This window comes from Metopolophium dirhodum, chromosome 3 (assembly GCF_019925205.1).
Source record: "Metopolophium dirhodum isolate CAU chromosome 3, ASM1992520v1, whole genome shotgun sequence".
In the NCBI taxonomy this organism is placed as follows: domain Eukaryota; kingdom Metazoa; phylum Arthropoda; class Insecta; order Hemiptera; family Aphididae; genus Metopolophium; species Metopolophium dirhodum.
The window spans coordinates 979,639-993,982 of record NC_083562.1 but is presented as its reverse complement, the minus strand read 5'-3'; the positions used below and the strand labels follow the sequence as shown (position 1 = coordinate 993,982).

The 14,344-nt window shown below is 31.9% G+C and overlaps 1 protein-coding gene across 2 annotated transcripts; it reads left to right on the top strand.

Annotated features, from left to right (window-relative positions):
* The first annotated feature begins 96 nt into the window (after nucleotides 1-96).
* On the top strand, nucleotides 97-3,755 carry LOC132941012 (protein N-terminal glutamine amidohydrolase). Of its 2 annotated transcripts, none has more exons than XM_061008859.1 (6): nucleotides 97-234; nucleotides 1,142-1,477; nucleotides 2,143-2,296; nucleotides 2,385-2,527; nucleotides 2,588-2,709; nucleotides 3,412-3,755. In XM_061008859.1, the coding sequence occupies exons 2-6, from the start codon at nucleotides 1,401-1,403 to the stop codon at nucleotides 3,507-3,509; spliced, it is 594 nt and encodes a 197-aa protein (XP_060864842.1). In that variant the 5' UTR covers nucleotides 97-234; nucleotides 1,142-1,400; the 3' UTR covers nucleotides 3,510-3,755. The 2 variants fall into 2 exon arrangements, with proteins under 2 accessions (XP_060864842.1, XP_060864843.1); XM_061008860.1 differs by having other exon boundaries at nucleotides 119-229.
* Nucleotides 3,756-14,344: the final 10,589 nt, after the last annotated feature.

Genomic DNA, 14,344 nt, shown 5'->3' with positions numbered 1-14,344 from the left:
TGGGACACGCCGACTGGACGGTATGCGCAATGATACCATGAACTAAATACTTCTGTAATGATACCAGTGATACCATAGACTATTATTATTATTCTATCTTTGCGACACAAATCGATCGCCTACGACAAGACAGTTACAATTTATGTCAATTACTGTCTACTATACTGCGAAATGCGAATAATTGCTTCTCTCCCGGGATTCACGTAATTTGTGAATAAAAAACACGAGAGTAAGGTAACTTTGGATTAATGTTATGCATAGACCTTATATTATAATGTCTATTAAGCATTGATTAAATATACTTTATTAAATATTGATTATATTATTATGTGTATTTAATATTTTAATCAATGTATAATATTAAAATTAAGGTATGATTCTTTGTAAAATTAAAATATCAATAAAAGTCTATGAGGTATCCTAGATAATATCCTTACCTTTCAGATACATCGATCAATTCAGTCTAATTTAAAAGTTAATCACACCAAACTGCCTGCACTGCTGCTAAAAGCACATTTAGTATGTTGAATTGTTGTGGGTGGGTTGGTGAGAGAAAACAAATTATGCATTGGTATTTAGTGATGACAGCTGACAATCTAACATCTTCTTAATAAATAATAAATCTTTAGATCTTTTTTTTAACTTTGTCTGTACTTTGTTTTTGCACTGTGATCGTGTAATGTCAAATGGGAATATTATAAAATGCACATTTTCAACGCGGTACTATCCGTGCACCGCGTAAAGCGTGCGATTCGTGTTCAAAATTTTTTTGTCTTATTACCAATACCAAATTTATTATTGTTTATGTAAAACATTAATTTAAAACGATTTAACTATACAAATTACTAACATTTTGTAATGATAATATTATAATAGTATTATAATAACGTTATACTAATATTATTCGTTAGTATAATGTTTTAATAATATTATTAAACAAAAAATTGCTGTCTGGGATAGTACAGATCATGACTTAATAATTAGGTACAACTACTTGGTAATTCGGTCATGGTATAGAGTGTACATTATTATATTTAAATATTTTATTAATAATCACATTAAATTTGTCGTTTAATAAACTAAACACCTACAATTCACAGTACGGTGAATTAGTATCGTGTTTTAACCAGATGGTTTACAGGGATTTCAACCGTGGTTCAACTGTACGCTACTATACCATATGTTACCATTGATGGAGGTTGAATTAATACATAGATAACCCAATTTGATGACGATGACGACGCACAATTGCACCTATAGCCGTGCATCTGGTACTGAGTATTGACGTTTGTATCCTTGAAAAATTAGAAAATATACTTAAGCCTTCGGTCCTGCCTACCGACTACTTGGCAATCGCATACGCGTCATCGTCAACGGAATCCGTCGCGAACGGCTGAGAGATGAGTTCGGAATCGGAACAGTCTTCGAGTTTGGTTATCCCTCAGAAATCCGATTGCATGTACACGGCATGCTTCTGGTATGTATATCCGACATGTATACATGCTGTGTATACTTTGTTCGTAATGGCTGACAACAGACCCCATGATGTTCTGTTTACACACGCGACACGAACTGACTTGGCATTTCTCAATAATCCGAATCGTTCGTGCCAAACATTTTTCGTAGTTAACTTTTCAATATTTCACCGTAAAAACACTTCTCAGTTCTCACCCACCATTTTTGTTGTTTCGACACAAGATGTTCGTAACATGGTACTCTTGCGACGTCACGTTTAGCTTCGTTAGTTTTAATATTGGAGGCCATTATCAAACAAAGGTTAAACCATTGTGATTTGTTGGAGGTGTTTTTTCGATATTTTAATTTTAAGCGCATTTTTAAATTGTAATATCTTGTACACTTATAACTCGCTTCAAAATTAAAATATTGTAAAACATCATTAACAACAATGTTACCCCTTAGAGATTGATAATAAGTCAATTCACTCATTGTTAAAACTAACGAAGCTGAACGTAAACTGCCGAGTGCAAGTTTGCTATGTTTTGCACTTTTACGACGGAGACAACAAATGTGGTCGAGAGATGTTCTCTTAAGTATCATTCATATGACAACTACAATAATAGTTTGAACTATATGTCAAACCTAAAATTATAAACTAAACTATTTGTTATTTTTATTTTCCAGCGAGGAAAATATTTGGCAACTAGCTAAACTGATACTAGATTTAAACAAATCCACGCCAAACATGAAATGTTACGTTATTTTTGTGTCCAACTATAATAAATGCGTACACTTGTGGAATCAAAACAGTAGCCATAATGAAGGACTTGTGTTTTGGGTATAAAAAAATGATTAAATTATCAATTATTTACTATTAGAAAAAATAACTCATACATTTTTTTTTTTTTTGAATAATGTATGAATAGGATTACCATGTATTCTTGATTGTTCAGCATCTTGATAAAACTTTGGTTTTTGATATGGACACTAGATTGCCATTCCCTGTTCCTTTCGCACAGTACTCTAAGGAAGCTATTAGAGAGGAATTTAAGGAATCTCACTCTAAACGGTATATTTAATTTAATAATAATAATATGATTTAAACTACAATTATTATTCCAATATTTAGCTATTTTAAAGTTGTTGATGCTGATGTATTCGTGGCTCAATTTTCATCTGATAGAAACCACATGATAGAAGAAGGCGGTTGGATGTCACCACCACCGCCATATCCTCCAATTTTAAATGAAGGTATAAACAATACTTTTTTACCACTAATTATTGTTATTGTTTGGATTGAAAATTAAAGATAACAAATTTATGTATACGGAGTGATCTACTTAACATAAGACATTCATTATAAAATAATTAAATTAATTACCCTGTATATTGTGAGCCGCTAAAAAATCATTATCTATTTTAGTTATTAATATAATGGAGAGCGTGAAATAAATTGCATCTAATCTGCAAACGCTAACTTTGTACCTAATGACTTTTACAAAAGATTTTTAAATTTGAAATTAAACCAGGTGTATAATACATGCCTTATACAATTATAAATTATTCCTCAACATGTTGACTACTGTTTTTATTTGTATATGTATACTTGTTACTGTGTGGAATAAATAGTATATATTTTTTTTTAAATTCTTTCATATTTGAAAGTTAAAATATTGATGTATGTACTTGAAAGTGAGTATAATAATAATTAAAGATAACACAGTAAAAATAAATTATTTAATTGACACATTCACCAATTTATAGTGTTTAAATTAAAAGTGTACGTATTAAACATCAATAATATTTTAACATTTGACCTATTGACTATTATACAATTTATGAAAGAAAAATAGTAATAATTATTATATAATAAATAAATAGTATTAATGTATAATATTATGATTTAGAGTTTAAATGAAATATATTAAAATTTTTGTGTTTTACTCATTGCAGATAAAGTTCACAATTTGGATAATTTCATTTCAATGGATCCTTCAAACGAATTTGGACCAGTACTGACTCTTGAGGAATTTAAAGCTAGATTTTCATAATTATACTCATTACATAATGTGCCGTTTCATTAATTAATCTCATGTATATTCATATTAAGTATTATATCATTATTGGATTCTACTTTCAAGTTTAAATAAAAGATTGCTTTATGGCTTTTATGCTATTACAACTAATTTTAATTTATTAACGAAAACAAAATAAGTTATTGTTAGGTTAATTTTAAATTGAGATTTGTATTTGTCTAAATTAAAGAGTTTGAGATTAAAATATACATAGTAAAAATATATTGTGTTTATTTATTATTGTAATAATTATATCTGTATTAAGCTTATAAAATTAGAAAAACTAACAAAAAGGTTTTTAATTATTAAATTATGTGATCTAAGTATAAAATGTTAACCAATCCATGACATCACGAAAACTGTATGTCTCAAGAAGTCTGGACGCTTAGGGTAAAATACTCAAACTCAAACTGTGGCCACTGTCTGGAGTACTCATCATCTATTAGTGTCACCATTTACATTAAAAGTAATAATATTGATAAAATAAAATAATGCAGCGTCTTACATATTATACTGATGTTCAAATAGTTTTTAGTGAATATACATTAATGAAAAAATAAATAAATAAATATTAACCTAAATTCAAATAGTTTTGAACAAAATATGTTGGTTTTATAAATATTTGTGTAAGGAGTTAACTAATGAATCTCTTTCTCCTCTCTTAATCTTAGAAAATTTAATTATTTAATACTAATACTTCATCACACCATATTGTATACTTTTTTCTTCAATATGTTATTCAAAATCAGATTTTTGTAATTTTTGAATGTACTTAAAATCATATTTTCAATTTCTTGAGATTTTTTGGACAACTTAAGGAGTATTCTGTACTTTTGTAGAGATGCAAACTTCTATTATTCAAATGAATTTTCTTTTTCTACTATAAACTATTTAGCGGACAATTTTTCTGAACATTTTCATTCATTAAAATTTAAGTTCGAACGAGTAGTTTTCTGATTCTGAGTAGAGCGATGAATCCATTCAGTTGCGGATTTTCAACATTTTTCTAGGGGGGGGGGGGGGTCCTAAAAAATAATATGTATTTCAAATTTATTATTTTTATAAAATTAATTAATTATATATGTATATCAGTGTCTGGGGGAGGACGTAGCCTCCTGCATATTCTTGTTGTAGAAGCTGTTTGCACCGCAATCTTCGACATTTAAAATATGTATCGCCTTGTCGTCGGCTCAGCGAAATCACCGCGACTTGCCAATGCGATTTTGCAGGTCGGGTCATTTCTTAGCTCTGCGAAAACTCGGTGCATCAATTCGGCGGACAGTGAACGAATGTCGACTTCGGAGACATATTCTGTACTGCAGCGATATTCGACATGATCATAGATATTATACACTATTTAATATATTATTATTTTATAAAAAAAAGTGCGTTATAACTTTTAAAATATTATAATGAATTATTCGTATAGTGTTCGTTGTAACAAAAATACAGAAATAGTATTATACTGCAGTGACACAGAAGACAGAGAATAATATAATTTATTATTTCCGACACTGAAACACTATATTGTATATCTTAAAGCACACAAGTGCTATATCCACTTTTTGTAATTTTTGGTAGTTGCAAAAATAAGTTTTTTGTCTGATATTTATATTTTAAGAGCACTGCACATGTTCTATGTCACATTTTAAAAATTGTTAAACTACAAATCTTTAATGTTTGGATATACCATATATTATATATGAGGCGCCTATAAGTGGCTAGAACACAAAGGGTATAAGTAACATTATTTGAATTTCGAAATAATCGCGCCTGAAATATGTGCAGTGTATCTCTTTACGGGTAATCCAAAATTGATTTGCTACCAGATCGCAGCACATAACAAATAATTCATAATTCTTTTTACCACAAATTAAAACGAAAAATACGTATTTTAGTTGTGCACTTATCTCAATTTTTTTTTGAATGTCACTTATACCCCTTGTGTTCTAGGCGCCTCATATAGATAGCTGCTTCTATATATCTGGACATAGCACTTTTTGAATATTCAAAATTAACGGAAATTTTTAAGTTATTGTCAATCGATTCTGCTTTCGATGACAAACTCATGGATGCCAATATCACGATATTAAAAAAAAAGTGGACATAGAAACTTGTGTGGTTTAAGTTAGATAATCTGTCCATAGCAACATAGTTTTTAAAACTTTTTTCTCTGGAATAAATATACTAGTTTATTAATTATTACACCGTGTCCAAAGTAAATACGTTCGCGTCGAAAAACAAAACAGCTTGTATTTCGCCGCATCGGACGCAATTGGAATGAAAAATTTAAAAAAAAAATTGTGCCAAGGAATTAAACAAGTTAAGAAAGCTCACTCTGCGAGCGTGCTGAATTCCCGGTTTCAAAACGTATTTTAATAAAACTCATTAAGCTATAACTCCATGTATGCGTACAATTTAAAAAGTATTTGGTAAGTGCTAACATTTATATTTTGGCATCTATTTGTTTAATATTGGCTAGTATGAACTCAAAGTTCAAAACATAATCTTTATCAAAACTGCAAACAATAATTATTATACTTATAAGTTATATGTATAGTATAGGTATCTTAATTATGTAAAAAGAAGTGATATAATTTTTAAGTTTTTTTTTATTCCTATTTTTCGTTTTTACTCATTAAACATTTTTGAAAATATAATTATTTATATAAAAGTTAATGTTTTCATTTATCGAAATGTTTACTAAATGTACCTAATACTAATTTATTGTAATTTGTAACTATTCGTTGATTAAAAACGATCGATCCTATACGAAACGGCCTTTATGTAAATTACTCGTCAAAAAATATTGGATGTATTGGTATAAATCGGGTCCTGTGGTCCCGCCGATAGAGCGCTAATAGATAGAGCCGGTCATGGCTACTACAAATACTTTGCTTCCTGGTCTCAAAGATTGTTTCCGTTTCGGATATGGCTGTGTGGTTTTCGACACTCTCAGCTTTACTATATTATTACTAAAAACTTAGGTTTTCCTGGACCGTTGGTGCTGTACTCTTCCCTTAGGTAAATTGATATTATGTTATACTATACCTATATTAAACATTGTTATTAGACTTTTTAGGATTTTAGCATGTCAAGATATTATGTAGAAGTAAAAAAAAAACAAATATAGTACTTGTCTTGGTAGTTATTATTCACGTATATGGAATACATTCAATGCAGCCGCAGGTGCAAAGTAAGCGATTGATAACAATATGATATAATTATTGACGTACGCCTAAACAAAACTACACAATAAGCTTACATACAGAAAAAATACTTATATATTATACATACCTGACACCTGTAGAGTATATTGGACTGGTGTGATTTTTCACGGTACCTATCGTGAGCGGATAGATGTCACTGCGGGTATAGTGTATTATATCAAGGTTCCAATAATAATAATTTTAAATGTAGCATGATTTTTTAAGCGTGCTCACACGCCTGTCTTAAGCTTGAATTATATACATTTATAAATTATATAATCGACCCAAAAAAATTCAACACGTCGTAATAACTAATAAGGTTTTAAATAGATTTTACAAACCTATATAATTTATTGTAAATTCGTTAAAAATGTATGTGTTCGAAGATTGAAGGTGTATAATATATTACACGCGTTTTATAAAATATGCTAAGAACATGCATTCTATAAATAACGCCAATAATGCGGCAGCAGAAGCGTTTGAATAACTGTAGTACTGTACCTGTATCCATACAACAGTAACTAGGGAATGATATTGTACAGGCCAGTGATAGCAAACCTATAAGCAGTAAACATGCCAAAGTTGCCCGTTGACATAACTATGAGGTGATGGAAAATCGTGTTTCAAGCGCCGTTTGTGTTAGGTTTTAAAGGAGAAGAAGCGTATATTGCGATGTCACAAACTGGTCTTGACAATTCATGTAAACTGATTTACCGACTGTTTTCTTTTGTGGTCTTCTTACATACAATATAAACTAAAAGTTTATATAAATAAATATTTATAAAAATATTGGTGGGGGGTTATAATATATGATCAGAATTCAGCCTCCTCACCGCGACCCACCTAGTTACGCCTATGACGTATACATAGAAATTTGGCCTGGGTTAGGTTAGTACCCCGTACCGGCGTCTGACCAACGACGACAATAATATTAATTATTATCGTATAGTTACCCGCTCACGCATGCATACAGCGTGGTTCACGCTTACCGTGTATAAAGGTTTACGACTTTACGTTAAGCCTTCACGTCAACTGCAGGTACGTCGTCCCACGTGTCTTTCCAAAACTTTTAGCTCGGTTTAACTCTAGAAATGTACCGGGAGATCGTGGTTATAGTAAATGATACCATATGATAGTGACACGGTACAATCCGTGTACCTATAGGTATACATATACGATAAAAGACACTTGGCATGACGGACGTCGTAACTGTGGTGAGTATGAACCCACGGCTTACTTGCGTCCGGATAATCGTGATATTTTCCGTCAATCGGTGTCAAAGGAAAAACTGTAGCCGATAGATTTTCCAATGATTTTATTGACTTAACGAAATAATAGGTATATTGTGCGGTAATAGGGTGGTAAGTGAGTTATTTCAATCGCTGCAGGCACATAGCTGAATGCGAGGGCTGCATTTGGCCCAATACTGAAATAGGTCACTTCCCACACAGCCCCCACGCTCAAATTTTTTTTGTCACGCCTCTGCCGCCTCCGAAACCATAAACTAACCCCTCCAACGGCAATCCATAATCAACACTGTTCTTACCGTTTTCGGTATTCACCAAACTGTTTCATAGAACAGCACATCAGTAGGAATAACCCTGCACCTAGACCTATGGTATTTGATAAATTGGCATACTAATCGGTTATCTAGATTCTAGACTAGGTACCTACCTACTATATTTTCCGGTAAACTCAATTTTGTAATCGCAACTGCCATAGGTTAATATTGCGTCGTATTACTTTTAACTTGTAGATTGTAATCTATACAATACAATAGATATATAGGAGTATCTAGGAATAGGACTGCGGCCAATGTCGCAACACGTGGGGGTGTTGTCGTGTTGGTGAAGCTTACATCGGGAAACCAGAGTACCTGACATTTTGAGGGGGCTCCAATGTCTGCTCAACAAGACTTATATCATATAAAAGCGATGTAAGGAATTAAACTATAATATTCGCTGTTACGCGATTTGTTACCTTAATAATATAAATTCACCACCGAGTATCAAACTATATTAACCATAGTTATTTTATCGAATAGACGAGTATGTGAGTATGTCGGTCACTAATCCATAATATACTTAGGAAACAGCTGATATTCCGCGGAGATGTACAAAATATGGAATCCTGTAAAAAAGTAAATATAGGTAAATGTATGCGTGTTGCTGCAGGGAATTGGTTTGTCGGCATGTATATGCTCTACAACAGATTAAGTTTTCTATGTTATTTTGTCTTGCAGATTACAAGATTGTCTTAAAATAATAGGTAGCGCAGTGTTAACCTGTGAAAGTCACACAATAACGGATTTGAAACTAACGGAAAACCGTATAGCTGGTATAGTAAGTTATAATAGTCACGACTCACGATAAAAGCGTATAACTGTACCGATATATATATATATTATATATCAAACAAAACTATCGATGTATACGCTAACGTATAGGTATGTACCTATATATTAATCAGTTGTGGTCAAATTATTTTATCGCGGGGGGTGGGTGTCTGATTTTTAACTTTTTACACTATTAATTGATCATTAAAAATATAATTAATATTTGAAAAAGGTCATGAGGGGATCTACCCCCTTTACCCCCCCCCATATTTAACCACCACTGATATTAATTTGATCTTATACGTATCTTATACGGGCGCTGTTCGACCTGTACATGCAGCGTTCAGAAAAAAACAAGCCATGCCCTAGGGTGTCCACATATTTATGGCCTATGTGTTAAATCAAAACGCTTGTATTTCACCGCATCGGACGTATCGCAATGCGGCGGAACAGCACGCGGTCAGAATAGAAACCGCACGCGCTCGCCGCACAGCGCTTACTGTCCGCTGGACGGAAGAACATCACTTTTCAACGCTTGGACCAGCGTCGAGAATTACATAATTTTCCGTGCAGGCGTGTCAAAATATGGTACGTTGTGTTCACTCCCGAACGGGTAACCGCGACAATATTTCCGTCAGTATGTCATGAGGACAGACACGACGATTATCATGCGGTTCGAAACTAGGAAATACAGAGCTGGTGACCGCATGCATGCGCCCTCGTTTTGAAAATTTTAATCTTGTATCAACGTTCAGCACCAGAACGTTGGTATTGCAGGTTTATGCCGTCCAACGTTTTTTTATTGTATATTAAACAGTATATACACCAACGACCGGCGTGGTCGCTCACGGCAACATCGACGTATCGTTTGGAATATTGTCGGTTTCTATAGAAACTCGGCTACTCGTGAGTTACACGGCCAACGCACCACTGAGGCGGCGGCGGCGGCGGTCCGCATCACGGGCGAGCCAAAGTAATATAATTATATTATACTGTTTAACGGTCCGCGTGCAGAATATTGTCTTTTATTCACCAAATCATATAATATTATACAAAGGTAAAACGATTTCTCAAGTTATTAACCACCAAGGTGAATTATATTATAGGTTTTGATATTTTCGACTGTTTCGTCTATTATGGCGACGTGTTAACGTGAATAATAATTGTGTCAAACTTTATTTGTGTTATTGTTGACCAATAGACGTGGTGTCATGCGCGGGAAGGACGGTTTTCTGTTACAAATATATATATTTTTAAACGTTTATGATAATAAATTTGAGGTCTGGGTATATAATAATATACTGGCTGTATATGGGTTCAGCGCATATACCGTAAAATTATGTAAACCTAATAATCGTACCAATGTACCGACAAAAATATGATTTTAAATATAAAATCCATATACTACTGACTCGCTGATTTTGAATAGTGGTCCCTCTAACACTTTTACCGTGCAATAAGAAAGGATGTGCTGAAATTCGCATTTTAAAGAAGTACTCAAACAGGAACGTTGAGGTTCACGACGGAAATTGGAAATTTTATTTTTATTTATTAATAGTTGCTATATTGGTCACAGTCTGCAGTAGAAATTAGTATTTATTTACTATTGGTTATTCGGGCAGATTAGGTAAAAGCATGCATCAAATGAAATTATTGAACATTGCCTATCATGGTGGCTGAGTTGCACTTACTGCAAGTTACACCCAAAAGTAGTTGAACAATCATAACTTTTTTAAGAGTTGAGATTTTTTACGGGCAACGAAATGCACGGATTCAGCTAGGTATAGTACCGTCCAGTGGTTGAAATTCGACCATGCTATATTATTTAATTTCTTTTATTTATTTATACAATTAAAATGAGCATAAAACATTGTTTGATAGAATTTAAATTGAAAATAAAAATTTTATTGATACTTCAGTTCAGAATGGAAATAATTAAAATTTTTTTTGCTCCTTCTGCAATTTGATTATATTTTCGACAGTTTTTTTTGTTTATTAACTGCATCATCTCTCTAAATCAGCGAGTTGGTTGAAAATGCGCTTTCGGCCATAATTTATTGTTGTGTGTTTTTTATATGAAAGGATTGGTGCGAGACATTATGACGGAGACAAATGTGACTATGACAAATAAGTATAATAATTAGATCTAAAATAAATATTTAATTGTAGCTTTTTCTAATTATTGTGTAATGATTCCAAGTAAATTTCTGATAATGTTGATAATTTTACAATAATTAATTCTGTGTATATACAATGTTGTTGGTAAATACTCTATCATCATTAACATTTTACCATACTTTATCAACTCTTATAGAGTTATTATATATTATTACACGTAGGTATAAGGTAGGTACTAGATACTCGGTAAATCAAGTAGGTACACATGATACGAACATATCTACATATTTATAATTATTTTTCTGAAAGGTACATAATTATTAATTTTTCATAAAAATTTAGTATTTTAATTTTAGATTGAACCACCACTGACCAGACGCCTCTATCTTCGGCAATACAAATAGTCAATGCATACCTAAAATATTGTGTTTTTTTTTTTACTTATCGATCAATTCGCCTCTTCAACAAAATATGTTACTAGTGTATAGAAGCAGTGGGTTTTTTTTATAATTACAATTTTTATTTGTTTATAATATGTTGAACCTATTAATATATTAGTTTATATAGTTCTGAATGTTTTAACTTATTATTGTGTACTCAACAGAATTATCGTCGTCATCAACATAATTGACAGCGTGTGCGGATTCGATCGTCAGATCTCTTGAGGATCGATGGACGGGTCAGCAAAGTACCTAATTTTACTTAAACATAATGTGGGTGTAGGTACTTGGGTTCTTTCAACAACAACGAAAACAATAGTTTAGATTATTTTAGATTCTGAGCCGGGCGATGAATTTATTGATTTTACAATGATATGTGCAATGTGCATGGTGCATGACAATATTTTTCACTAATTATACTTTCACGAGGCTAAAACCTTCATTATAATATTTTATTGAGGTTTGGTACGTATATCAAAAAAGTTGTTGGTTAATATTCTTCATAGGACCCACATGACCACGATCATGATGTTCATAAATCATTATTCTGTTATTATAAATAAAATCGTACCTACTATTTAATACAAAAAATAAGAAATAACATTTTACTGTATAAAAACAATAATTTCATTAGTGGATAAATATAACAATAATAAATTATAATAATTTAACAATTTTATTATATAAATAATTTATATATTATAATAATAATTTGAATACAGTCATAAATAATATCATTGTCAAACACCGTGGTTTATAATTTCGAAAAAGAATAATAATATTATAAGTGATATATTTGATATGTATAATTAACGAGTGCTTTACAATTTTGAAACATTTATGCCGAAAAATAAATAAGTAATAGGTACAAAGGAAAATTTCTCAATGTGGCAAAAAAACAGAAATAAGAGACACCAAGAGAACCATAGATAATATGACCGACGATGGCGACCATCCGTTTATCTTTGTCCATGTCATCGGTGCCGGTGTCCAGTTGTAGATGGTCTCCGTAGCCAAATTCCATGGCTACGATGTCCTGGAGCACCTATTGGACGGTCGTCTCAATTTGGCTTTCGCTGGAATCCGACACCACTGATGTGATGAGGTCTTCCATCACCTCCTCGATGACGGTGTCGATGTTTTCGGAAAAGTTTGAGATAATTGTGTGTACGTGTGACATTGAATAATAAATTGTAAGTGAACAAATATTCAGATTTCGTTTTACGCCGTTGTCGAGAAAAATCAATTATCTCCCAGACGACGGGTATACCGCGCGTAGCAGCGACTAACGAGTACTAATCGGCCAGAATATGATTTTGGGCCCGTCTGTTTTACTAAGGACCAACAACCGATTTTTTTTCTTAAAACCATATTTTACAAATTGGCTTTTTTGATCTATATAAAGTATAAAAAAATACCGACGCCGCACGTGTGCCGCTCACAAGTTCGTGATTTACGTCGTGGTTTACCGGAACAAACTTGACGAAAAAAAAAATCATAATAATAATATAGTAATATCATATCGTATTATCGTTAATCGTCATCATTTTATTGTTACACACTAAAATGTAATGTCATTATTGTTATTTATAATATTATACCTAAGACGTCCGGCGCTGGCGTCAGAGTTTCGGCAGCCGCGAGATTTATATATTGTAATATTATAGCAGTCCCTGAAATATCCAAATTTTCGTACTACACACATAGTCCCAAATCGATCAAATCTAAATTATTTCTAGATAAACACTAGTATACTATAATATACCACCGTTCACTACTAAGATGTTAATAATAAAAATAGCTACTCTCAATAACAATCACGAATTAAGGTATATGTTAATTTGTGATAACAATGAATAATAATAACTATAGTAAGAGTATAAGACGTAACAACACAAAATATTGTTTACTGTGTGACTGTGTGACTGTGTGACCGTAGTTGATAATAATTAAAACGTGGTTTGGTAAAAAATCATTAAAATATAAAAAAAATGTGAAGATATAAAATTATACATAATATTATTAGAAAAGTTTAATTAGAATAATACACTTTTAAATTTCGTACTACACAAAGTGTGTCGTACTACACACAATTTTAGGGACTGTATTATAGAAACAATAGAAAATATACGTTTTATTATTATTGTACATGCTATATGTATACATTATGAGATCAAAGACTCCGTCCGTCAAAATACATCTGAGGCCGCATTCATCTGCCATCAGGTGGTTCTTCTTCGAACAGTTTATGGTTGCAGTATTAGAATTTTTTTCCCAAACTAGTATATTATTGGTAGTCACTACTCACTAGTAGATCAATTTAACAACGACCTCGTCATTAGTCGTCATGAAATGGTGCACCTACGGTATAGGTATACTATATAGTGGCACTGTATATAAAAAATTAGAATAAATTTTGATTGGATGACTGCAATATTTAGAATAAGAAAGCCCCCCGCTAAAAAAATTTAAATATTTATTTAAAAACATATTTTAAAATGAATAAGCTGAAGTACAATGTGATACTTTAGTATTATTACTTAGTCAATAATACCTATAACTTGGGCAACACTACGGCTATACCTCTATATAATATATAGCTTATATGAAAATATGTTCAATATAGTTTAAATTGAATATAATTTATAGAGTACTGACAGAGTGTCTTTACGTGTTAGTCCAGTAGACATAATATAAATATATATTTAT

Coding starts and splice junctions, on each gene's coding strand:
- LOC132941012 (XM_061008859.1), top strand. CDS start 1,401: ATGAGTTCGGAATCGGAACAGTCTTCGAGTTTGGTTATCCCTCAGAAA. Junction 1,478..2,142: donor ATGTACACGGCATGCTTCTG/GTATGTATATCC, acceptor TTTATTTTCCAG/CGAGGAAAATATTTGGCAAC. Junction 2,710..3,411: donor TCCTCCAATTTTAAATGAAG/GTATAAACAATA, acceptor TACTCATTGCAG/ATAAAGTTCACAATTTGGAT.